Source organism: Eubalaena glacialis, chromosome 11, assembly GCF_028564815.1.
Source record: "Eubalaena glacialis isolate mEubGla1 chromosome 11, mEubGla1.1.hap2.+ XY, whole genome shotgun sequence".
NCBI classification, from domain to species: Eukaryota; Metazoa; Chordata; class Mammalia; order Artiodactyla; family Balaenidae; genus Eubalaena; species Eubalaena glacialis.
In genome coordinates, this window is record NC_083726.1 from 59,195,940 (window position 1) to 59,221,667 (window position 25,728).

At 54.2% G+C, this 25,728-nt stretch overlaps 2 protein-coding genes across 5 annotated transcripts in view; one reads left to right on the top strand and one right to left on the bottom strand.

Annotated features, from left to right (window-relative positions):
- Positions 1-4,807: 4,807 nt before the first annotated feature.
- On the top strand, positions 4,808-16,830 carry AGAP2 (ArfGAP with GTPase domain, ankyrin repeat and PH domain 2). Its single transcript, XM_061206424.1, has 18 exons — positions 4,808-5,978; positions 7,655-7,713; positions 8,345-8,432; positions 8,619-8,704; positions 8,852-8,999; positions 9,999-10,133; positions 10,466-10,575; positions 11,005-11,163; positions 11,325-11,411; positions 11,495-11,599; positions 12,037-12,199; positions 12,383-12,502; positions 13,236-13,364; positions 14,602-14,750; positions 14,852-14,942; positions 15,059-15,281; positions 15,410-15,665; positions 15,845-16,830. Exons 1-18 carry the CDS (start codon positions 4,808-4,810, stop codon positions 16,085-16,087), a joined length of 3,522 nt encoding a protein of 1,173 aa, XP_061062407.1. The 3' UTR covers positions 16,088-16,830.
- Positions 16,831-24,849: 8,019 nt separating this feature from the next.
- The window catches only part of OS9 (OS9 endoplasmic reticulum lectin), a 30,085-nt gene continuing 29,206 nt past the window's right edge, over positions 24,850-25,728 (bottom strand). For all 4 annotated transcript variants that reach the window (XM_061204627.1, XM_061204625.1, XM_061204626.1 and 1 more), the window contains one exon: positions 24,850-25,633. In XM_061204627.1, the coding sequence (XP_061060610.1) occupies positions 25,508-25,633 (126 nt within the window). In that variant the 3' untranslated portion in view covers positions 24,850-25,507. The remainder of the gene's footprint in view (positions 25,634-25,728) is intronic.

Consider the following 25,728-nt stretch of genomic DNA (forward strand, 5'->3'; position numbering starts at 1 on the left):
CCTCATCCAGCCTCTTCTCTTTCAGGTCCTAAATCAAGGGCAAGACAGTGGTATTAGGGATAAGGGGAACTGGTTGGCAAGCATCTTAGTTGGGTGGTGTAGTGAAAAGGGTATCAGAACTATAATCAGAAGACCTAGATCGGTATCCTTGTGTCACCTCTTACTGGCCTCTCTGAGCTTCAGTTTCCTTTTCTGTAGAATAGGGATAAAAATCCTACCCCTTGGGCCTGTCATGAAGTCTATATGTGTGAAAGTGTGTTGTAAACTATTAAGTGTTATAGATGAGTTAATTATTATGAAACTAATTGAACATGGAGCCTGGTGGTTTTGTCTGGTTATAGGTTACTGTCCTCCATAACCTGTTCTCCCTGTACCAACTTGGCCCTTTAAAGCAGGAGGTGGTTGCAGTGGGATAGCCGACTAAGGTCTGCAAGATGTACACTGCAAGATGTAAGTATGTGAACTCTTCGGATGTGCGGAGTAGGTGGGGAGTACAACTGTGAGCTGGAATGCAGGGCATGAAGGGTGCCAGACCGGGTGTGTATGGATTCCTGTGAGAGTTTGAGACTGAACACAAACCTGTAGGTCATCAAGAGTTTGGGATTGCGCCTGGGACCTGGTGTGCCACATTCTCCCAGCACCAACACCCATCTTAATTAGCCACCTCCCACAGGAGGCCCTGGGATGCTTGTTAAGGTCTCTCCATCCACCTGGCTGGGGAATCGTAGCAGGGACTGGCTGGCAGAGCTGATAGGCCAACGCTAGAGGGGGTGGGTGGTGTAGGAGGTAGTGCTGACCCAGGCTGCGGGTTTGAAACTCACTAGTCAGGAAGTGAAGTCGACAGACGGAAGGGCAGGCAGGGGAGGGGAGTTCTGGGGCACGGCAGAAGGGGCCTTCTGGGGTTTGGGGGCTGCGGGGCTATGGGCTTCAGGGCTAGAGGTTGCTGTTAGCCCAGCAAGACAGATCTGGGCAACATGAATGTCCAGAGGCAGTTGGCTGTAGCTACAGTGAGAGCAGAAGTCAGACGACATGAGGTGGCCAGGCAGGCTCTAAGCCGCCTCAGGAAGCTGGCAGAGAGGGTGAGCGACCCTGAACTTCGGGACAGCATTCAGGCCTCAGTGGACCGCGTACGAGGTAAGAGAAGGATTAGCTCCCAACTTGGGTGTATTGGGGACCAGCAGGGGCATATAAGGGCTTGCTGGATCACACAGCACTTCCCAATCAGCCACTTTCTAGTCCCCGAGATGGAGCTGGGACTTGGGGGGAAGAATACATTTAGAAAGAATGGAAAAAGACATGGGAGGTATCATTCTTCCTCTTTCCCCAACTCTGATCCTTCTCCCAGGGGATCAAAATACAGGTCACTGCTGAGCTGACCTTGGCAATGGAGAAGTGGGTGAGCATGGGGAAGACAGGCCGTGACAGACCCATGGTAGACTTGGACCCTGCCTGGGGAGTCTGGGGCAGGAAGCAGTTTGGGGCAGGAGGTTCTGGGACTGGATAATGTGGTCATTCCCAGGACCCATGAAGGATCAGTGACCTCTTGTTCTCCAGCTGTAGAGAGCACACACACACACACACACACACACACCACAACAGATTGAAATACACCACGCAGAGTATCTCAGGCTCCCAGACACACACTAACGCTCACACAACATGCTCTGCACAGCCGAAGTGCAAGGAAGTTCCCAGGACTCTCCTCGGTCCCCTCTCCTCCCCGTGCTCCCGTTCCTGTCTGCCCCCCCACACACACCTTCCGCCCTACGTCCTTAGTGCCATTAGAGCAAGTGATGACAACACAGGGAGGAAGTGCTGCCATGGCAACACCATCCGCCACATCCTCCTGCCCACCCCAGCCTTCAATCCTGTGGTGGGGCCCTGGCAGGAACAGCTTCTCTCTCTCCACAAGGCTCCACCACTAAGGAACTGGTGGAACTGGAGGTCACCTCTGGTCCGGTGTCATCTAATTTGCCCCGAAGCTGCAAAGAGCCAATAAAAGCCGGCTACTTTGCTCATGAAAGGTGTCTGGGAGAAGCACATCCTCCATCATATCCTGGTCTCTTCCAGCCTCTCCATTCTTAGCTGCTTACCTGGGGGTTGGGGTGGGGGGATGGGCAAGATACTGTTCTTTCCATCAAGGATACCTCCTGCCAGACCCCTCTGATAGTAGAGGCCATCAGAGCATAACTTGGGGAAGAACCAGTTTGGTTCAGGTTCCTAAGGGAACAGTCTGATTCCCTTCCCATTGCCTTTCTTCCAGTAGTGCCCCTCTCACCTCCTGTCCCCCACCATTTGCCAAGAACTACAGCTGATACCTTCCCTACAGCTGTTGGAAAGGCAGACCTAGGGGGGAGTGGCCCCATGGAGCCTCCTAGGGAGGAACTCCAAGCTCCACCCCAGTAGGAAAAGAAAAGGGTGGGGGAGGAAAGAGGTTTAGGCAGGTAGAGGAACTCAGTTTAGCTCTGGAGAGGAGGGAGTGAGGAGGGGTGGAGGCTGAACTCTCTGAGAAGACCACTCTTCATAAGTGATTTTTGTTGCACTCTAAGAGTCAGTATTCTGTTCCCATTGAACGTAAAGGAAAACTGAGGCCACCAAAGGAAGGAAGGAGAATTAAGCCAGAATCAGCAAATCTTCACCTTCTCTTTCAGAAAAGGCTGCTGAAGGGTCTTCTGTTCTGGGGATGGTGTCATCCTAACGCTGCGGTGGGAGGGGGGCTCTGGGGGGGAGGTGCTGACCTCGGGACAGGTCCGTGGAGGGATAGGGTACAGGTCTCAGGGAGAACAAAGGGCACCCAGCAACCTGGTACTGCCCCCCCCCACCCTTACCCCCTACCAGGCCGAGCAATGCCGCTGGCTTCAGCCTCCGAGAGCCGCCCACGGCAGCACTTATTATAGTCTCCGCTGCGTCAGGAGGGTGGGACGCCAAATTAGGGGAACGCTGAGACTCCCCGAGTCCCAGGGAGGGGTCTCCAAGGCTGAGAGGAGGCCTCCCTCGACGCCCGGTCTCAGCCTCTGTCCGCCATCGGCCTACCCCCTTCAACCTTCTCCCTGGGCTGGAGGACAGTAAGCCTTCAACTCCAGGGTCCCTAAAGGGGTGGAGGACACAGAGCAGACGTTTTCCATTCTTTCTGTCTGTCTCCTCTTTAACCTTCTAAAAAAGCCCCACCCCGAAAACCTCAGGAGATTGAATGGAAACCCAGAAGAGGCCTGTACCCTCTGCCTCAGCTGAGGGCGGTCTTTATATTCGGGGCGCTAAATACCCCTCACGTGGGTAACCAGGTGTGAAGGTGGTGCCTCCATTAACCCCAAATCCCCTGGCGGGTGCCCCCGCCCACCATACACACCGATCCTCCTCTCTGCTTATCCCCGCTGTTTCTGAGGCACTCTTGGAGCTACGGTTGCTATGGAGACCAGATGAATTTTGGTATGGGGGGTGGTGTCAGTCTGTAGACGTATTCCTTCTCCTTCCACCCCGAGCTGGAGTCTTTTGACTCACTTTTCGGCCTGTATTCCTCGACTCCGCAGATCTTTCCCCTCCTGAGGCACCCCCTCCTTCCACCCACCCTGCTAAGTTCCATGTTTGTCCCCATCCCCAGGGAACACTTTCCAAGTTCACTTTGGGACAGTTAGGCTCAAGTACAGCCCAGTCAATGCACCGCGTATGGAGGGTGGGTGGGGGGGCGAGGGGGCTGGGTCATGGGGAAAGGGACTCGTGCAAGTACCTGGGGGAAACAAGGGGTCCTGGGAAAGGGATTTCAGGGCTCCCCACTTTCCCACATCAGCTTCCCCAGAGTTGGCAGTGAACCCGCATTTGCTCCGTTTTCTCCGAGGATCGTCCACCCATACACCGATCTTTACTCTCGCGCCTAAATGTCACACCCAACAGTAGGGCTCCCTGACCGGGGTGTGCTAGGGGAGGGTGCTGGAGTGTTGGAGTAGGTGAGTCCAAGTTCCAGGAAATCCAGCCCAGGATTTGGGAGGGAAATCCAGTCCTGGATTTTGCACCGCCTTCGCAGACAGCCGTGCTGGGGGAGAGAAGGTGCGGGGGGAGATAGAGTGGGGAGGTGGGGCCGGGGGCCGCCTCCTCCTCACTGTGAGGGGAGCGCCCGGACACAGCGCGCATCCGGACCAAGCCGAGCCCCGGCGAGCCCCCCAGACCCTGCGCCCGGATCTCACGCCCCTCCTCTCCTAGACCCCAGACCTGTGGGTGCCCACCCCCTCCGGCTTCCCTCCTTCCTCCCCCGCCGGCGCCTGTATCTCCATCCCCAGCATCCTCCCCGCGCCCCTGCGAATCCCCCGCACGACCAGCCCCATTAGCTTCCCACCCTCCTTAAGACCCCCTCTCCGACCCCCCATCCGCGGCCCCTGCCCCTTGAGTCCCCATCCCCCCCGCCTCCCCCGCACCGGTTCTTCTCCCTAGCCTCGGGTTCCTCTTTTCTGCCCCCTTTTCCTCCCTCTCCCTTCTTTGCCCCTCTACAGTCTTCCCCGCCCTCCCCCGCCCATCTCAGCGCCGCCACCCAGGCCGGGGTGCGGGGTCCGGCGCGCCTCCCTGGAGCAGCACCAAGGTCCCGGGGCTCCAAAGGGGTGGGGGGGCAGGGCGGGGAGCATGGGGAGGGGGCGCCCCGTGTGATGGGAGGGGGGCGCAAGCGGAGGCGGCGGCGGCGGCGGCGACAGCGGAGCCGGGCCGGGGGCTCAGCGGGGTCCGGGGGCTGGGGGCAGCGAGCAGGGCGGCCCCATGGCCGGGCCCCCCTGAGGCAGTCCGGGGGAGTCCCCTCCCCTCCCCAGCTCGGGGGTCTCGGGGCCCCATGAGCCGGGGCGCGGGCGCGCTTCAGCGCCGGACAACGACCTACCTCATCTCGCTGACCCTGGTCAAGCTCGAGTCGGTGCCTCCGCCGCCGCCTTCTCCGTCTGCGGCCGCAGCTGGTGCCCCGGGGACCAGAGGTACCGAGACCGGGGATCCTGGTAGCCCCCGAGGCGCGGAGGAGCCGGGCAAGAAGCGGCACGAGCGTCTCTTCCACCGGCAGGATGCGCTGTGGATCAGCACGAGCAGCGCGGGCGCCGGGGGCGCCGAGCCCCCCGCCCTGTCCCCGGCTCCGGCCAGTCCGGCCCGCCCCGTCTCCCCGGCTCCCGGCCGCCGCCTTTCCCTCTGGGCCGCCCCTCCCGGGCCCCCACTCTCCGGGGGGTTGAGTCCCGACCCCAAGCCCGGGGGCGCCCCCACCTCCTCCCGGCGCCCCCTGCTCAGCAGCCCGAGCTGGGGGGGTCCGGAACCCGAAGGCCGGGCGGGCGGCGGCGTCCCCGGTTCTTCCTCCCCGCACCCCGGCACCGGCAGCCGGAGGCTCAAGGTGGCGCCTCCTCCGCCGGCTCCCAAGCCTTGCAAGACCGTGACCACCAGTGGCGCCAAAGCCGGCGGGGGCAAGGGCGCCGGTAGCCGTCTGTCATGGCCCGAAAGCGAGGGCAAGCCCAGGGTCAAGGGGTCAAAGAGCAGCACCGGGACTGGAGCTTCTGCCGCTGCTGCTGCTGTCACCGCCGCCGCCGCCGGGGGAGGGGGAGCGGCAGCCACGACCGCCGGTGGGGTCGGGGCTGGGCCCGGAGCCCGAGGGAAGTTGTCCCCTCGGAAAGGCAAGAGTAAGACCTTGGACAACAGTGACTTGCACCCGGGACCGCCTGCTGGCTCTCCGCCTCCGCTAACCGTCCCAGCAACCCTGGCTCCAGCCGCTGCTGTTACCGCCGCCTCCGCGCTGCCCACTGGGCCTGCACCTCCAATCACTCTGGAGCCTCCAGCTCCGGGGCTGAAACGGGGCCGGGAGGGGGGCCGAGCATCCACTCGAGATCGCAAGATGCTCAAGTTTATCAGCGGCATCTTTACCAAGAGCACAGGGGGGCCTCCTGGCTCCGGACCTCCTCCCGGACCCCCGGTCCTGTCTTCTGGCAGCGGGTCTAGGGAGCTGCTGGGTGCAGAGCTCCGTGCTTCCCCTAGTGAGTAGGACCAGGGCCTGAGAACAGGGAGGGGAGGGCACCTGAAATGCTCAGCTTGGGGTGGGGGAGCGGTGTGCAGGACTGACTTAGAGAAGCTTCTTTCTTGGGTGGGTGGATGAACCAGGCTCAATTCTCTGCCAAGGACTGGGGCAAAGGATAAGAGGTCCTGGAGCGGGGTGAGTAGGCATTGTGGGACATGAGAGAGGACTTGATTTCAGAGGGACTCAGAAAGCCTCAGAGCTTTCTGGGGAAATAATGCCCTTGGTCAGCGTGGCTGTAGGAAATTGCTCCCAGAGAAGCCCCAGACCCCACTTCCAGCCTCAGCTGGACTCTGGGAGATGGAAACTGGGCTTTGCTTTGCCCAGAGGAACACTGAAGGTGAAAGGGATGAGGAAGCCTCAGTTTCTCCTGAGCACTTGGGGTAGGTGGCATGAGAGTGACCTTGCAGGCAGCTCCTCGCCAGGGACAGGTCTTTTCCTGGGCTGAGAGCAGGCTAGTGAGGCAGCAGGGAGGCAGTGGGTTTCTTTCCAGGCAGTGAAGGCCGATTGGGCAGTACGGGAGTACGTGGGGGCTGGAACGTGCTGAATACTTGAGTGTGAAGGGAGAGGGGGCGGATAGGAAGCCTCACTTCCCCCACCGCCCACCCTGGCCCCCGAGCAGCATTGAAACCCGCAGGGGACCGACCAGGAGTGACTCAGGGGGGTGGAACTGCTGCAAAGGCAATTCTTACCCCTGGAGACTTGGGAGAGGGTGCGGAGAAAGTAGTGTCTTTTGGCGGGGAGGGGGGTGTCTTTATTTATTTATTTTCTGGAAGAGAGAGGCGAGGGCGTCTTGGTTCAGCTCACACTCCCAGGAGAGGAGGCGGGTCCGAGAGCGCGGGCGGCCCCCGGGGTTTGGCTCTGGTGCGGGTGGGAGCAGATGGCTCCGGATCCCAGAGTTCCCGCCGCAGCTGCGGCGCCCCGGGAACGTCCGGCTAGTGTCAGGCGCGGGGGCTGGACCCGGCGGGAGGGAGGAGCATCCTTCCCTCCCCCGTGCCCCCCATCCCTCCCCAGGCCTGTGGCTTCTCTCGGCCAGGGAGTGGAGCCCTTCCCCACCGTTCTTTTGGAGGGTGCTTGTGGGAAGGGTATGGGAGAGGGAGGTATAGAAAAATCCAAGCTCCATTCCTTGGGCTGTGGGGAGGGGTCAGGGCCACCGTGCCGTTGACCTTGAAAAGGGGGAAGGATATCCTCACCTCAGTTTCTGTCCTGTGAAACGGAGATTGAGGAAGACCCACTCCCTTCTATGTCCCAGCCCCTCTTCCTGAGATCTGCCCTGAGAATCTGTCAGGCCGGTAGGGAGGACACCTTTTCTCCTTCCAGAGGGAAGAACCCGCCACTGTCAGAGCCTTGGTCCCTCGGTCTGGAGCAGGGACCTACGTTTGGGGATGTGCTTTAAGGGAGATGCCAACTGAAGTATTTTTGTCTTGCTGGCTCCGTTGCTAAGCAACCACTGAGCGGCAGCAACAGCTGTGGGGAGAGCGGCTAGGATGGGAGGACTGGGGACCACTCTCAAACCTAGCCTTTCCACACAGCTCTCCAGCCCAGGCTGGGCAGCTACAAAAGGAGGAGGGCTAGCTGAGGGTTGGGAGCCCTCCTTGGCCTGGAGCATCCCCTCTTACAACTCCTTTTCCGTTACAGAAGCTGTGGTCAATAGCCAGGAATGGACTTTGAGCCGCTCCATTCCTGAACTGCGCCTGGTAGGTAACCCAGTCCCCTTGTCTGTATGAAGATTGACCCCCCCCCCAACTGAACTCTCAACTCTCTCTCCTTCACCTCTTCCCTTCCCTCTCTGTGAGAATGGGGAATAGTTTTCCAGTTCTCCAGAGATTCTACCTTCATGGCACCTTCCTGGGACTTGATACATCCGCACAACCTTTTCTTCTATAGTCTCCCTTCTTCCTGCTTGTCCATGGTTCTCTTCCAGGCTTCTCATTTCTGACATCTCCCCTCTAGCCCTTCATGTTCTGTTGCCTAGAATTGGGTAAAATTTTCCAACTAGTGCCTAGAGCTGTGACATGCCCCCCACCAGACATGCAACTAGTATGTTTCCTAAACAACACAACACCAAAAAAAAAAAAAAAAAAAAGGTACTGAGTTGTTGACATTCTTCAGCTTGTTGTACACTTCCAGCTTGAGATAATTTCTTACCACACGCATGGCCTGATCCTCCCAAATACTGTCTCCTGACTGACTGTCAGCCAGGCCCTGTAGGACCCTGCTTGGATGATTTAACACTGCCAGTCCCTCTGAGTTCTCTGGAGTGTCCAGACTCAATTATCCTCCTTCCTCTTAATTCCTACAATCTCTGTTCTACAACCTTGTCCTCAGGGTGTGCTGGGTGATGCCAGGAGTGGGAAGTCATCGCTCATCCACCGATTCCTGACCGGTTCATACCAGGTGCTGGAGAAGACAGAGAGTGAGTTCTCAGGAGCCATAGTAAGCTAAGGATTGGGGTCAGGGATCCAGGCAGTGTGATCAATGACTATGCAGGTATGGAGACCAGAGGGAAGGATGAGGCCAGAATAGCTAAAGTACAAGGAGAATGGGGAGGTTTGGTGACTGTGACCTCTGACCTCCTACCACATCCAACTCTTCTGGACAGGTGAGCAGCACAAGAAAGAAATGTTGGTGGATGGACAGACTCATCTGGTGTTGATCCGAGAGGAAGCTGGGGCACCTGATACCAAGGTGAGGGATGAGATGATGGGGTAGGCAGGCGGGCTGGGGTCAGCACTAGCCAAAGGAGAGGGCTCTGGTTTCCCAGGTCTCCTTGGGAATAGCATCCAGAGGAGTGGACCTGTCTGACCATCCATTTGCTCCCTCACGCTCCGCAAGTTCTCAGGCTGGGCAGATGCTGTGATCTTCGTCTTCAGCCTGGAGGATGAGAACAGTTTCCAGGCCGTGAGCCGTCTTCATGGGCAGCTGAGCTCCCTTCGGGGGGAGGGACGAGGAGGCCTGGCCCTGGCATTGGTGGGGACACAAGGTAAGGAGGGGCTGGGGAAGTGCTGCTTTCAGGGGAGTTCCTACTGGGTATCACCCAACATAGGTGAGAGCTTGGTAATGTGTGGACACGGCTACTTGGACTTCAGTAACCCTCTGGAAGGAGCCTGGTCTCCAAATAAGAGAGTCATTAAACCAAACACAAACTTACCAAGGTCTGAGAGAGAAAAGAGGACTCTCCAGGATGGAAGGGACAGCTACAGTGGCAGTCCTCATTCCTCTGAGATGTCACCTACCTTGTGTTTCTCACGCTGCCATTTCCTGATGCCGCCACCATGGTAAATACAGAAAATCTCAGGCCCTAGTGTGGCTAGAAAGCCTTCTGCATCTTCCCCTTGCTACAGCTGGGTCAGGCTGACACTTTTCAAAGGAACTTATCTAAAAACAAAGAGAAGACACAAATGAAATGATGGAGAAAACACAGAGAGGGCCACCAGGCCATCTTTTCCAGCAGAGCCAGGGAAAGCTTCTCCAGTACCCACCTGTATAAAGCCGGCAGGACTTTCTATCTGGATGCCTATCTTGCAGGTGGCTGCTTCCACCTGTCGCTTGCCTCCTGCTTTCTTTCTGCAGATGAACAGTCCACCTGTTATCCGTGGACATTCAACCTCTTCCTAGCTCATATGCCAGGTGTCCTCCCACTCAGCTCAGGGTTCATTGAATTTGCAGGGCTGGGTGACTGTCACTCATGAGTCTCAGCCATTTCAGACCTTATCAGGACGTTCCATTCACCTCTGGAGTATTCTTTGAAGACACTCACACAGAGCTAACCCACCCTACTCATGCTGCAGCTGGGCATGTGAGCTGGGCCCAGCATTCACAAAAGGCTTATATGCTCCCATTGCACTGGGTCATAGGAGGGATATTCTCTCATACCCTGTCCTAGTGGTCCCAGTCTAGGACTAGAGCCCAAGAGAAAGGAAAGCAGCAAAGTGGGGATGGGGCCCCCTCATCCAGTCCTCCCCCTTTCTTGTCCCCTTAGACCGGATCAGTGCTTCCTCCCCTCGGGTTGTGGGCGATGCTCGTGCCAGGGCTCTGTGTGCCGATATGAAGCGCTGCAGCTACTATGAGACTTGTGCAACCTATGGGCTCAATGTGGACCGGGTCTTCCAAGAGGGTGAGTGTGGTGATCCCCACATATGTGGGAATCAGGGAGCTGGGGACTAGGATGTTCTTAGAGGTCACACATCCAGGCCTCTCTCTGTGAGTGACAGGAAATTTACCTGCGTAGGAGGGAGGAGGGACCAGGGAGGTCAGAGAAGGTTTGCTTCATAGCCACAGGTCCTTCTGGGCAGGAGGAGCTGGCTAGGCTACAGGTGGCATGAAGGCCACAGTGACAAGGAAGTTGGGGCCTATGTTATCTCCTGGGGAGTTCTCAAAGCTGGGCAACGAAGGGTGGTCTTGGGTATCTGCCCTGCTCATTCCTCCTTCTCCTCCCCCTCCCCTCAGTGGCCCAGAAGGTGGTGACCTTGCGCAAACAGCAACAGCTTCTGGCTGCCTGCAAGTCCCTGCCCAGCTCCCCAAGCCACTCAGCTGCTTCCACTCCTGTAGCTGGGCAGGTGAGTTGGGGTTTCAGGGTCCACAGAGGGGCTGGTAGGAATCAGAGGAAGGGCTGGTGATCCAAGGACAGGTACAGAGAACCCAAGGAGGTCGCGGGGGGCAGATGGAAATGGCAGTGATACCATTTGTAGAAAGTGCATTGGACTGGAAATCAACCAGGTTTGAAACACCATTTGCAGCGTCCTTGAGCAACTCACCTAAAGGTCCCAAGGTTGTCAGGAAAATTGTATGGCATAATACTTGTGAAGTCAACCTTTGCAAAATCTAAAGCACTGTGACAATGCTAGTGAGGAGTTTTATTGTTAATGACAATACAAATAAATGGTGATGAGATGAAGGAATATCTCAAATTCCTCAGAACTAGATGTAACTGTAGCTTGGTGGGGTGGGGGCATCTCAGCTGTTCTAACCCCTCCATCTGCCTGCAGGCTAGTAACGGGGGCCACACTAGCGATTACTCTTCTTCCCTCCCATCCTCACCCAATGTTGGTCACCGGGAGCTCCGAGCTGAGGCAGCTGCCGTGGCTGGATTGAGCACCCCAGGGTCCCTGCACCGGGCAGCCAAGCGCAGGACCAGCCTTTTTGCGGTATTGGACATTCTAACCTCCTATCATCCCGTCCTCTGTTACCTGCCCATCTTCCCTCATCCCTAGACCTCTCTGTTGGGCCCTTCTTCATCTGTCTTCCCTGTCCTTCCGGCAGCATATCCCTCTATCCACCCTCTAACTGATGCCAATAACCATTCCAGAATCGTCGGGGCAGTGACTCTGAGAAACGGAGCTTGGACAGTCGGGGAGAGACGACGGGGAGTGGGCGAGCCATCCCCATCAAACAGGTGGGTGGTCCAGGGACTGGGGGCAGGCTGGGGGTAGGTGGTCTTAACTGGTTTTCTCCCATATGCCTCTTTCCGTTCTCCAGAGCTTCCTACTAAAGCGAAGTGGCAACTCCTTGAACAAAGAATGGAAGAAGAAATATGTGACCCTGTCCAGTAATGGCTTCCTACTCTACCATCCCAGCATTAATGTGAGTGCCAGAGACTGGCTGGGCCACACTGGCTGGCCTTGGATGCACTTCTAGCTCTCCCAGTCTGTGCCTCTGACAAACACCAACATCGGTTCTGGGAAGCGCTAGTCCTACTCTTTTCAGTTTAGCAAACATCTGTTAGGCACCTACCATGTGCCCATGCAGGAGATGGAAATGTAAATACATCTCCCTAGGACTTGCAGTCTAGTGGGAGAAAATGGAGGAAGGACCTCCACCTGGCCTGCCATTTGGGGATGCTTTCTGGAGGAGACAGTGCTGGGCCCAGTCTGTTGGGCTCATCCCCTAGAACTCATCCCAACCCAGTCCGCTCCTAGAGCCCCCTCTCCACCCCTTCTCTAGCCGATACTATTGGCTGCTTCCCAGCACCACTGAGGACCCCAACCTTCCCTATACTCTCAACCCCTATACTGCTGCAGGATTACATCCACAGTACCCACGGCAAGGAGATGGACTTGCTACGAACAACAGTCAAAGTCCCCGGCAAGCGGCCGCCACGGGCCATCTCTGCTTTTGGCCCCTCAGCCAGCATCAATGGGCTGGTGAAGGACATGAGCACTGTCCAGATGGGGGAAGGCCCTGGTGAGTGGGATTGATGACAAAGGGGCAGGAGAGGGGCCAGGGCTAGGGAAAGGAGGGGTAGTAGGGAAGAGGGGAATGGGACTGGTTAAGCGGGAAGGTGGGTGATGAAGAGGGACCATGTAAGGAATTGGGCCCAGAGACTGAGTAGCTCACTGAGGATTTATCTTCTTCCCCTTCTGACAGAAGCCACCACTCCTACCCCAAGCCCGAGCCCCAGCCCCAGTTCCCTGCAGCCACCACCAGACCAGACATCTAAGCACCTGCTGAAGCCAGACCGGAATTTGGCCCGAGCCCTCAGCACTGGTCAGTGAGGACTCACCCTCCATCCACTGTCTTCCAGATCCAGATGGGATGCAGTGGGAAATGAAATTGGGGTGGGAGCTTGGAGGCTGAATGCATGAGTGGACACCTTGAGCATCAACTGGGTGCCCAGGCACCCAGCTCAGTCATACCATATTTAGCATAATGGCTAAGACAACTGGGTTCTAGAGCTAAGCTGCCTGAACTTGAACTTGAATCCTGGCTTGCCACTTGGGCAAGTTACTTGACCTCTCCACACCTCAGTTTCCTCATCCGTAAGAGGGAGATAATAGTTTCTACCTCAGACGGTTGCTTTGAGGCTTATACTGAGAACATTGTGCAGCACATAGCCAGCCATCAATGTTTGGAATGTTTGGAAATATGTATTTTTTAAAAATAGCAAGTAACATTGTAACAAATGGTCCTCACAACAACTTTGTCGGGTCAAGATTATTATCCCCATTTTAGGGATGAAGAAACTGAGGCTCAGAAGATTAAGTGACTTGCTCAAGGTCTCAAGGCCAGTAAGTGGCAGAGCCAGGATCTGAGTACAGGTCTGACTCTAAACCACTCATCTGCCCTCCTCCCCAGGAATGATCAAGGGGGACCTCCTAGAGAGGGTTGGCTGAGGAGGGGGACCCTAAAATGCCAAATCTAGTTCAGGGGAGACAGGCTATGGAGAAATCAGGAAATCTATGGAGGGGGCAGCTGAGGCAGCTGTGTCCCCCTCCCCAAGACTGTACCCCATCTGGAGACCTGAGCCCCCTGAGTCGGGAACCCCCTCCTTCTCCCATGGTGAAGAAGCAGAGGAGGAAAAAGTTGACAACACCATCTAAAACTGAAGGCTCGGCTGGGCAGGCTGAAGGTGAGGCCCTGGTGGGCAGTTCTACTCCCACCCTGGACCCTCACCCCCAAACTCCAGATCCCGGACCTCACTCCTGCAGGAGGAGGAAAAGTGCCTGAGCTGAGTGCTTGACTATCATTACCACTCTGCACATTATTTAGTGAAAATTGGATGGATGCCCCTCAGCCCCTGTCCTTCCTCCCATTCCCCAGCCAATGCCTTTTACCCCAGTAGTCCCCAGCCCCTGTTCTCAGTGACCGCCCCAAGTCTGTAGCTCCTGCTCCCTCTCCTAATGACCCTCTAATTCCTGTTCCTGCCCTCAACTCTGCTTATCACCCCAGCCCCTGCACCCAGAAGGCCCCATGACCCCCAGGGACTCGGCCCCTGACCTCTATGTCCCCCACTGACCCCCAGGGACTCAGCCCCTGACCTCTATGTCCCCCACGACTCCTCAGCTCCTGGGCTCTGACCACCCAGCTCCTGTTCTCAATAACTTCCTGTGATTGCCAAGCTCCCCCAACAGCCTTTGACTACAGTGATTCCCATTCCTGCCCCTAGTGACTCCCCCCAGATCCTTGAGACTCCTCCTGAACCCCAGGCGTGTGAACGCCTGTCCCCTTTCCCCGTGTTCACTCAGATCCTGGCCATCCCTTCTCCTCCCAGAGACCCGGCTTCTCACTGGTCATGACAACCAATCCCCACCGCCCCTGCTCTCTGCCGGGTGCTCAGACCCGGGTTCCAGATCTGCCTACTCTCATGGCTCTTGGCTTCCGCTCTACTCTGCTCCGGGGCCACTGACTTTAGTTCTGCTTTCTCTCCCCATCTGTCTGTCCTGCTTTGTCTCTGGAACTGTCTGTCACTATCTCTCTCTCCATCTCTCCGTCTGCCTCTCTTTTTCTCCTTTCTTCGTCTCTTTCTCTCTTCTGCTCTTCATTCTGTCTCTATCTCCTTCGCTTCGGGAAACCAGCCAAGCGCAAAATGTGGAAACTAAAATCCTTTGGTAGTTTAAGAAATATTTATAAAGCAGGTAACAAGCGGGGAGCTGGGTGGGGTGCTCAGCTGGGGTGCAGAGGGGCGGGGGTGCCCCTGCCTTCCCCTGCATGTGCTCGGGCTTCCTGCTCTCCCCCACCCTCTGCTTCCCCAACGACTCTGCCCCACTCCCAGGGGCTTGGGATGGATATCAGGGAGGAAGGGTTTGGGGAAGGCAGCTCCTGTTTGAATTCTGTCCCTCATGACCCCATCCCATCCCCCCACCCAGAGGAAAACTTCGAGTTCCTGATCGTGTCCAGCACTGGTCAGACGTGGCACTTTGAGGCAGCCAGTTTTGAGGAGCGGGACGCCTGGGTTCAGGCCATCGAAAGTCAGATCCTAGCCAGTCTGCAATGCTGTGAGAGCAGCAAGGTCAAGGTAATGGGTCGGGGGTCGGGCGGAGAGCAGAGGTGAGTGTCTGAGGAGTCCGGATAAGGGCTCAGAGGGAGAGTCAGTGCTAACCTCAACCCTTCCTGCAGCTGCGCACAGATAGCCAAAGCGAAGCCGTGGCCATCCAGGCGATCCGGAACGCCAAGGGGAACTCTATCTGCGTGGACTGCGGGGCCCCCAGTGAGCGCAAGGGAGCAGTGGAGGGACCTGGGAGGGAGTGTGGTTCGCTGGAATTGATGAATGCTGGTGTGCCCGTGCTGCTCGGCCAGGAGCTGACCCCTGCATTCCGTCCCCAGACCCCACGTGGGCCAGCTTGAACTTGGGCGCACTCATCTGCATCGAGTGTTCTGGCATTCACCGGAACCTGGGCACACACCTGTCCCGCGTTCGCTCGCTCGACTTGGACGACTGGCCGCGGGAGCTGACCCTGGTGCTGACAGCCATTGGCAACGACATGGCCAATCGCGTGTGGGAGAGTGACACGCGGGGCCGTGCCAAACCCACGCGGGACTCTTCGCGGTACGCGTGCAGGAGAGGGGTAGGGGAGACTTAGGGTGTGCGGCTCCCGAGAGGGTCCCCTGGGTAGGGAGCAGAGGTCCAGGATGCGGGGTCCCTAGAGCCCTTCCCGTTGATCCCTGGTCCTGCAGGGAGGAGCGTGAGTCATGGATTCGCGCCAAGTACGAGCAGCTGCTGTTCCTGGCGCCGCTGGGCACTTCCGAGGAGCCGCTGGGCTGCCAGCTGTGGGCCGCGGTGCAGGCCCAGGACGTGGCCGCCGTTCTCCTGCTTCTGGCCCATGCGCGACACGGGCCGCTCGACACCAGCCCGGAGGACCCGCAGCTTCGCTCCCCACTTCACCTGGCGGCCGAGCTCGCCCACGTCGTCATCACGCAACTGCTGCTATGGGTACGTGAGCGGGGAGATGGTAAAGGGGTCTCTGAGGGCTCCGTCTGGCAAACAGCCAGGCGCCTGAGAGCCCGAGGGCCCCAAAGGGACCCTGGAAGTGGGCGTGGCGATCCCGGGGAGCCGGCGGGCGGGGATTGGCCCTGGGGACGCTCCGTAACGCGGCCGTCTCCGCCCTTTAGTACGGCGCCGACGTGTCCGCCCGCGACGCGCAGGGCCGCACGGCGCTGTTCTACGCCCGCCAGGCTGGCAGCCAGCTGTGCGCCGACATCCTTCTCCAGCACGGCTGCCCGGGTGAGGGCGGCAGCACAGCCACCACCCCCAGCGCGGCCACCACCCCCAGCATTACCGCCACGCCCAGCCCCCGCCGCCGGAGCAGCGCCGCCAGCGTGGGCCGAGCCGACGTCCCCGTCGCGCTGGTATAGTTGCGCCGCCGGAGAGACACCCCCTACCCCCCCACGGGCCGGGCACGACCACACTGGGTGGACCGCTGGACAGATGCACCCACTCACCTCTCCAATCCGCACCCCGTCCCATGGGAGCACTTCTTACCCCCCCCCCCCCGAGAGGGCACAGCCCCCACGCCTCCCAGAAGACACAAACTCACCTCCCTCTCCCCAACGAGGCATGGAGACCCCATCTTGACACGTCCCCTCTCCACTGTTTGCACACTCGGATTGCTCTGGGTCTACCCTCTGGGTGTTTGCGGGAGGGGACGCCCCCGTCGCGGTCCCTGCTCCTGGCCGTTTGGATGTGCCCGCTCGCGCCCCCTAGGGGTGGGGGAAAAGACCCAGTCCTGCCTGTGCTCGACAGTCCCACGGCGCGCGAGCACTTACCCAGGCTGGCTCCTGGGGCGACGCCACGCCACAGGGAGGGGTTAGTAAGTGGGAGGGCTAGCCCTGGGACTTGGGGCCAATAAGGGGGACCCTACTCCTTCCATGCTAATCTCACTGCCCAGTGAAGGGGGAAGGGCAGCGAGGGGCAGGACCCCTGCTGCCCATGGGGGTAGGGGGTCCCCAACCCTTTCCGTGAAAGGGACCATGAGGAGTGGAAATCAGGACGTTCCCCCCACATCCACCCATGGATGGAAGCTAGAGGGTCGGGGGAGCCTAAAGCCTGGGTCCCTCCTCACTACTATCTCGGGAGGGAGAAGGGATGGAGCAGGAGCGGGCTAAGAGGGACTTGGGAGGGGCCTTGTAATTTATTGCTTTGTTCCCCAACAAGGGGGCGGGGGCGGGCAGGGCTTGGGGAGGGCGTTTCAGGGTAGGGGAAGCCAAGGGTGGGCAGAGGGTGGGGTGGGGTGGGGTGCTCTCGGGTTGTGAGTGTCTGTGACCGTGACTGCGTACCTGTGACTGTGCAGCGCCCGTGGTGATCTGGGGTAGGCGGCACCCCTACAATGGGACCCCTCCCCCACTGTTCTTTCTGTCCAGCCCCTCCCTTCCACTGGAGCAGCTCCAGACCCAGCCCTCAACCCCAGGATCCCTCCCAGCCAGGGTTAAGAGGATGTGAGGTGGCTGGGAGGGTCTCCAGGCCCCCTGTCTCATCCCCAGAAAGGGGGTGCTGGGGTGAATTTACCTGGCCCAGCCCCGCCTCCCTCAGTCAACCCAGCCCTTGGGCCGTCTGTGTCAGTGGTTTCCGGTATTTTTTTTTCCTGGCTAAAATATTTTGCAAAGGACCAGGTAACTGGGGAGAGGAGAGGGGCGGGGGCAGGGGGGGAATACCCCCGCCTCATCTCCTCCAAGGCAGGTGGTGTGAATCTTCTTCAACAGCAATTAAAGAGGAAGTGATTTTGTCTAGGGGGTGAGCTGCTGGTCTGTTCTTGAAGAGTTGGGTCAGGGAATGGCCGTGGTCAAGGTGGGGAATTGGAGGTGGGAGAGGGCCAGGGAGGGTGCCTCCTGCTGGGGCTGGTGGCAGGGCAGTATCCAAGGGCGCGGAGGCAGTAGGTCAGATGCTCCATCATGTAGAACAGTTCCAGGTTCATGTAGTGGAAGGAGACAGGCAGGTCAGGGCAACAGTGGGGACCCAGGGAGCAGAGGAGTCACTAACTCCCAAGATGACTCCTGTTTTGGGAAGGAGTTGGGGTGTGGAGCTTAGAGAAGAGGACAGGGGAGGGGGGCTGCTTGGAGGGGTGAGAAGATAGAGTAGCTTTGGTTAAGAGCAGGAACTTTGGAGTCAGATCTGATTTTGACACCAGTACCTCCACTTCATAGTTAGGTGATCTTGGGCAGGTAACCTTGGTGGCATCTGTTTATTTGTAATCTGAACAATATCTGTTCAGAGGGCACCTGGTAGGGGCTCCAGCATCAGTCCTGGAGGACTGCCCCAGGCCAGCCTACCCACTTTGAGCACCTGGTACCAGAAGTAGAGCTTTATTGTAGGGGTCCCTTTCCTGGCAGGGAGGGAAGGGATGGAAGGTCTCCCAATCACAGATGTCCCTGGTGTCACAAACTCCATGTTCAGCTGAGGCAGACATTTGCCCACCCCCATGTCATGCACAGGACTGCAAGGACACAGCAGCCTGAGGCCAGCGCAGCCGCCAAGAGCTGCAGCATCTCGTGGTTCAGCACATAGCCAGTCCTGCTGTTCCTTGTGTGCAGCTGAAAGCGTTTGACCTGGTAGAGGGACCGACGGGGGAGGGGGGTGGCGGGCGGCGGCGGGCCAGCAGCCTGCACGGGCTGGGCAAAGCCACACACGTGTTGTCAGCTACCTTGACAAACCAGTCTGTGGCCCAGCGTCCTCTGGTAGGGTTGGTTCTGGCCCTCTGCACTCCTCATCCCCACGAGGGACATTCAGTTGCAGGTGCACCACTGAGCTGGTTGCAGGAACAGGCCCAGATCCCACTCACATGGGAGGCCTGGGTTCTACAAGGCCCTAGGCTGGGTGACCACCTAGCACAGCACCCTGACCCAGGAAAAGGTGGATTCAGGGTTGCAGGTGCAGTAACAGGTGCAGATGCAGGCATGTGGGCTGGGAAGGCAAAACAAGAGGAAGAGAGGCAAGGAGCAAAGAAGACTCAACTGGAAGACCCAGCCACCCTTCCCCTCTTTCATCAGAGACCCTGGACTCCCCCACTCCATCCCCACTTTCCTTCTTGGTGGCAAAAGCTCACTCCCTTCCTCAGAAGCTCAAGAGTGTGAGAGACTATGGGGAGGAAACAAGGACCCTGGAGAGAATGAAATGACCTCAGGGAACCACAGGCCAGCGGGAAGTTCCTTTCAGTTCCTACCAGAGAAAGGTGGTCAAGTTGTCAGCACCCCACATCAAATCCCCACACTAAGTACTCCACTGGCTCCTTTTTGTCATGGGCTGCATCTTGGCCTGTGGGAAATGTAAAGGGTGGTCATGGGTGGGGTGACAGAACACTGAGCCCTCCAGACTGTAGCAGAATAGGACTCTAGAAGGGGACTCCCTGGGAGCTGAAGGGGAGCTGCTGCCCCTTAACATCCACGCCATCTTCCCAGCTCCCCTTGGTGTCCTCACCTGGATTCCTGCTGCCATTCGCCATCCCCTCTTCCTCACCCCCTCCTGGTTACCATCTGCCAGACACCCTGCTCCCCTCCTCTTGTGTCCCTTAGCACAGCTGGGAGTTTTACCAGAAGCCAAAGGAAAGTAAAAAGGAATTTATTATTGAAAGTACAATGATTAAATCTAGCGAGGTCTCTAGAACTCTATTTTCTTTTTTATTTATTTATTTTTATTTTCTATTGAAGTACAGTTGATTTACAGTGTTGTGTTAGTTTCTGGTAAACAGCAACGTGATTCAGTTACATATATATATATTCTTTTTTGTATTCTTTTCCATTATAGTTTATTACAGGATATTGAATATAGTTAGTTCCCTGTGCTATACAGTAGGACCTTGTTGTTTATTTTATTTATAGTGGTTTGTGTCTGCTAATCCCAAACTCCTAATTTATCCCTCCCCCACCCACTTTCTCCTTTAACCGTAAGTTTGTTTTCTATGTCTATGAGTCTGTTTCTGTTTTGTAAATAAGTTCATTTGTATCACATTTTAGATACATAAGTGATATCATATGATATTTGTCTTTCTCTTTCTGAGATATATATATACGTTATATATATATGTATATATCCCACATCTTCTTTATCCATCTATCTGTCGATGGACATTTAGGTTGCTTCCATGTCTTGGCTATTGTAAATAGTGCTGCAATGAACATTGGGGTACATGTATCTTTTGGAATTAGAGTTTTCTCTGGATATATGCTCAGGAGTGTGAATGCTGGATCACATGGCAACTCTATTTTTAGTTTTTAAAGGAACCTCCATACTGTTTTCCATACTGGCTGCCCCAAGATACATTCCCACCAACAGTATAGAATGGTTGCCTTTTCTCCACACCCTCTCCAGCATTAATTATTTGTAGACTTGTTTTAATGATGACCATTCTGACCGGTGTGAGGTGATACCTTACTGTAGTTTTTTTTTTTTTTTTTAATATATTTATTTATTTATTTTTGGCTGCATTGGGTCTTTGTTGCTGCGTGCGGGCTTTCTCCAGTTGCGGCGAGCGGGGGCTACTCTTTGTTGCGGTGCATGGGCTTCTCATTGCGGTGGCTTCTCTTGTTGCAGTCGCAGAGCATGGGCTCTAGGCGTGCGGGCTTCAGTAGTTGTGGCACGTGGGCTCAGTAGTTGTGGCTCACAGGCTCTAGAGCGCAGGCTCAGTAGTTGTGGTGCACGGGCTTAGTTGCTCCACGGCATGTGGGATGTTCCTGGACCAGGGCTCGAACCCGTGTCCCCTGCATTGGCAGGCGGATTCTTAACCACTGTGCCACCAGGGAAGTCCTCTTACTGTAGTTTTGATTTGCATTTCTCTAATAATTAGCGATATTGAGCATCTTTTCATATGCCTGTTGGCCATATGTATGTCTTCTTTGGAGAAATGTTTAAGTCTTCTGCCCATTTTTTGATTCGGGTTTTTTTTGTTGTTGTTGTTGTTGTTATTGAGCTGTATGAGCTGTTTGTATATTTTGGAAATTAAGCCCTTGTCAGTCGCCTCATTTGCAAATATTTTCTCCCAGTCCATAGGTTGTCTCTTCGTTTTGTTTATGGTTTCCTTTGCTGTGCAAAGTTTGATTAGGTCCTGTTTGTTTTACTTTTGCTTTTATTTCTATTGCCTTGGGAGAATAACCTAAGAAAACATTGCTATGGTTTATGTCAGAGAATGTTTTGCCTGTGTTCTCTTCTAGGAGTTTTATGGTGTAATGTCTTATATTTAAGTCTTTAAGACATTTTGAGTTTATTTTTGTGTATGGCATGAGGGAGTGTTCTAACTTCATTGATTTACATGCAGCTGTCCAGCTTTCCTAACACCACTTCTGAAGAGACTGTCTTTTCTCCATTGTATATTCTTGCCTCCTTTGTCAAAGATTAATTGACCATAGGTGTATGGGTTTATTTCTGGGCTCTCTGTTCTGTTCCATTGATGCATATGTCTGTTTTTGTGCCAATACCATGCTGTTTTGATTACTGTAGCTTTGTAGTATTGTCTGAAGTCTGGTAGGTTTATGCCTCCAGATTTGTTCTTTTTCCTCAGGATTGCTTTGGCAATTCTCTTATGGTTCCATATACATTTTAGGATTATTTGTTTCAGTTCTGTGAAAAATGTCATGGGTAATTTGATAGGGATTGCATTAAATCTGTAGATTGCTTTGGTAGTATGGCCATTTTAACACTATTAATTCTTCCAATCCAAGAGCTTGAGCTATATTTCTATTTCTTTGAATCATCTTCACTTTCCTTTATCAATGTTTTATAGTGCTCAGCATGTAAGTCTTTCACCTTCTTGGTCAGGTTTATTGCTAAGTTTTTTTTTTTTTTTTTTGATATGATTTTAAAAGGGATTGGTTTTTTACTTTCCCTTTCTGATATTTCATTGTTAGTGTAAAGAAATGCAACAGATTTCTGTATGTTAATCTTGTGTCCTACTACCTTGCTGAATTCATTTATCAGTTCTAGTAGTTTTTGTATGGAGTCTTTAGAGTTTTCTATATATAGTATAATGTAATCTGCATAAATGAGTTTTACCTCTTTCCTTCTAATTTGGATACCTTTTATTTCTTTTCCTTGTCTGATTGCTGTGGCTAGGACCTCCAATACTATAGAAGTGGTGAACGTGGGCATCCTTGTCTTCTTCCAGATTTTAGCAGGAAGGGTTTCAGCTTTTCACCATTGAGTATTTTGTTGGCTGTGGATTTGTCATAAATGGTTTTTATTATGTTGAGATATGTTCCCTCTATACCTACTGTGGTAAGGGTTTTTATCATGAATGGATGTTGAATTTTATCAGATGCTTTTTCTGCATCTATTGAGATGATCATGTGGTTTTTGTCTTTTCTTTTGTTGATGTGGTATATCACATTGATTGTGTGTGTTGAACCATCCTTGTGATCCTGGGATGAATCCAACTTGATTATGGTGCATGATCTTTTTTATGTGTTGTTGGATTCGGTTTGCTAATACTTTGTTGAGAATTTTAGCTTATATGTTCATCAAAGATATTGGCCTGTAATTTTCTTTTTTTGTAGTGTCCTTGGTTTTGGTATCAGGGTGGTGGAGGCTTCATAGAATGACTTTGGGACTGTTCCCTCCTCTTCAATCTTTTGGAAGAGTTTGAGAAGGATCAGTATAAGTTCTTATGTATGTTTTGTAGAATTCCCCCAGTGAAGCCATCTGGTCATGGACTTTTGTTTGAAGGGGGTTGGTTTTGTTTTGCTTTGTTTTGTTTGTTTTTTAAATTACAGATTCTGTTTCACTTAGGGATTGGTTTGTTCAAATTATCTATTTCTTTTTGATTCAGTTTTGGTGGATGTATGTTTCTAGAAATTTGTCCTTCCATCTAGGTTGTCCAATTTGTTGGTATATAATTGTTTATAGTATTCTTTTATGGTGTTTATTTCTGCAGTATTGGTTATTTCTTTTTTTTTTTAAATAAATTTATTTATTTATTTATTTATTTTTGGCTGTGTTGGGTCTTCGTTTCTGTGCGAGGGCTTTCTCCAGTTGCGGCGAGCAGGGGCCACTCTTCATCGCGGTGCGCGGGCCTCTCACTGTCGCGGCCTCTCCCGTTGCGGAGCACAGGCTCCAGACGCGCAGGCTCAGTAGTTGTGGCTCACGGGCTTAGTTGCTCTGTGGCATGTGGGATCTTCCCAGACCAGGGCTCGAACCCGTGTCCCCTGCATTGGCAGGCAGATTCTCAACCACTGTGCCACCAGGGAAGCCCAGTATTGGTTATTTCTCATCTTTCATTTCTTATTTTGTTTGGGTCCTCTCTGTTTTCTTCTTAGTGAGCCTGGCCAGAAGTTTGTCGATTTTGTTTACCCTTTCAAAGAACTAGCTCTTGGTTTTATTGACTTTTCCTATTGTTTTTTAAATTTCTATTTTATTTACTCTCTGATCTTTATTATTTCCTTCCTTCTGCTGACTTTAGGTTTTGTTTGTCTTTCTTTTTCTAATTCTTTTAGTGGTAGGTTAGGTTGATTATTTGAGATTTTTTCTTATTTTTTGAGGAAGGCCTGTATAGTTGTGAACTTCTGTCTAAGGACTGCTTTTGCTGCATCCCATAGATTTTGTATGGTTGTGTCTTCACTGTCATTTGTCTCAAGGTATTTTTTAATTTCCTCTTTGATTTCATCATTGACCCATTGGTTTTTTTAGTAGCATGTTGTTTAATCTCCATGTAATTGTTTTTTTCTTGTTTCTCTCTCTGTGGTTGATTTCTAGTTTCGTGCCATTGTAGTCAGAAAAGATACTTGAAATAATTTCTTTCCTCTTAAATTTGCTGAGGCTTATTTTGTGTCCTAGTATGTGGTCTATCCTAGAGAATGTTCCAAGTGCACTTAAAAAGAATGTGTATTGTTTTTTGTTTTTATTTTTATTTTTTGGATGTAGTGGCCTGAAGATATCAATTAAGTCTAACTGTAGAACTCCATTTTCTGATAAGATTCTACCCCTATCAAATCAAAGGTAACCCTCCTGCCCCAGCCTGTCCCCACTCTCCCATTCTAAATAGCTTCTGATCAGCTTTTGGTATTCCTTCTATGACTCTTGCCTCCAAGTACCATCATCTAGTCTCTTCAGAACTCAGCAGCTGGTTTATTATGTTATTGAACACCTCCTGTGGGCCAGGTACTGTGCTAAGAGTACAACACACCCTCTATCTCATTCAATCCTCACAACCACCCAAGGCCAGTACAGTTATCCAGTTTACCCATGAGGATACAGCACTGGAAAAGTTAAAACAGCTTGTTCAAGGCCCTACTAATAGTAAGTGGAGGGGTGAGGATTTGAATCCAGCATTCTGACTGTAGCTGCACTTGAGACAGTGTCTTAGGTCCCTCCCCTCAAGATACACAAATGGATCTGGGGAAGCAGGGTTTCAGAAGCCTACCTATTTGCATTTTTAAATAAAACAATTTAAGCATAACTTGCACAATAAGTACAAGACCGCTTTCAGCAAGAAAAGGGTCAGCCTCATACAGCTTCCTTCAACAATTGAATCCTTCTTTCCACTTTTGGAGACGTGGGAGTTCCATGCCCTCTATCCCTTACCTCATGAGTCGGCGGAGTCTTCAGCAAAATGCTGCACACCTGAGAGATGCGGACAGAGCAAGAGGAGAAAGTGGGGGAAGCAGGGGACCTAGATTTGCACTTGGCAATGAGGAAGAGATGGAGACACCTAACCAGGCCTGCCTACCACTGGCATACTAGGAAGTTGGCCTGTGTGGGCAGCAGCCCTCTCTCTGGGCATGGCCAAAGGTAGAGGTCTTTTCTGGGAAGTGAAGTGGTATGGCTGGCAGGTATGGGGATGGAGCCTGCAGCACTGTAGGAGAGCTCGGCAGGAGGATCCCTGTGGTGGGGTAACTCCGTGTGTACCTTGTGGCTCTCGGGATATAAACGGGGAGAAGAGAAGGAACAGAAATGGACAGATGACGAAAAGAAGGGACACCAACACTGCAAGTGTTTCAGTTAGGGCCAGGCCAGCAGGCTTTGTTTCACCGTCCTGGTCTCTTCCTGCATACTGCAGCCCCACTGCTACTGCCCGGACTGTGGAGCACAGAATGGGATCAGAGAGCATGCCCTCCATCCTGAGGAGAGCACCAAGTCTCCTCCCTACTGAGCCCCAAACCCACCTACCCCCTCCCAAAAGAAAAAAAAAGATTGATGGTGTGATGGTCCAGTTCTTTATTTAGAAACCTGATTGATTGTTCTAGAACATGGTGGGTGGATCTGCAGCCTACCCTTTTCATGGGATTGTGTCAGAGGTGGTGGGCAACTTTCTTCCCATTTTCTCAGCAACAGAGAGAAGGTGCTTCAACTCAGAAGCACAGATTGTAGGGAACAGTGTGGAAAGGGAAAGGGGCAGGACATCCCAAGCCAGTCTGGGGGAAGGGGGAAGGCGCCTCTGAACAGGAGTGGGGCAGGGGTGGGGCGTGCCTCTTGGGGCCTGCTGACCTGCCCCACTCTTCTTGCTCCCCCCACTCTACTCCACTCAAAAGATCTCACAACGCTCTAGGTAGGGAGGGGAAAGGAACCCACAAGCTGGGAGACGACACGGGGGAAGCCGGGAGGAAAGGACGCGGGTATGTGGAGAAGCCCAGGAGAGCAAATCTCACAGGCCTAGGAGGTCTTGAGGGCGCTCTCAGCAGTAGCAGCAGCACTCAACCCGAGGCCCCTCCACACCCCCAGGAGGGCCTCGAAGTCCACAGCTCACAGCTCAGCTCTCCTCTGCTGTTTTGCCTTCAGGGCCCCGGGGGATCGGGGGGAAGGAGGCAGGGCCAGTCTAGGAAGACTCTGGACTCCTTGGCGAGCCAAAGGCGGTGGTCTCAGAAGTCAAATTCATCCAGGTCCCCCATGCCCTCCCCGCCCCGAGAGCCCCACACCCGGCGGTAATTGCTCTCCAGCTCTTTCTGCCGCTGCCGCTCCTTCTGCGCCTCTTCAGCTCCCTGCACCTGGCGGGAGGGCATGGGGGTGAGCGGAGGCCGAGGGAGGCCCTGGGCGCTGGAGGAGCCGGGAGGGCGGGCAAGCATGGGGGAGGCAGGAGCCA

Coding starts and splice junctions, on each gene's coding strand:
- AGAP2 (XM_061206424.1), top strand. CDS start 4,808: ATGAGCCGGGGCGCGGGCGCGCTTCAGCGCCGGACAACGACCTACCTC. Junction 10,576..11,004: donor CCACTCCTGTAGCTGGGCAG/GTGAGTTGGGGT, acceptor ATCTGCCTGCAG/GCTAGTAACGGGGGCCACAC. Junction 14,943..15,058: donor CGTGGACTGCGGGGCCCCCA/GTGAGCGCAAGG, acceptor TTCCGTCCCCAG/ACCCCACGTGGGCCAGCTTG.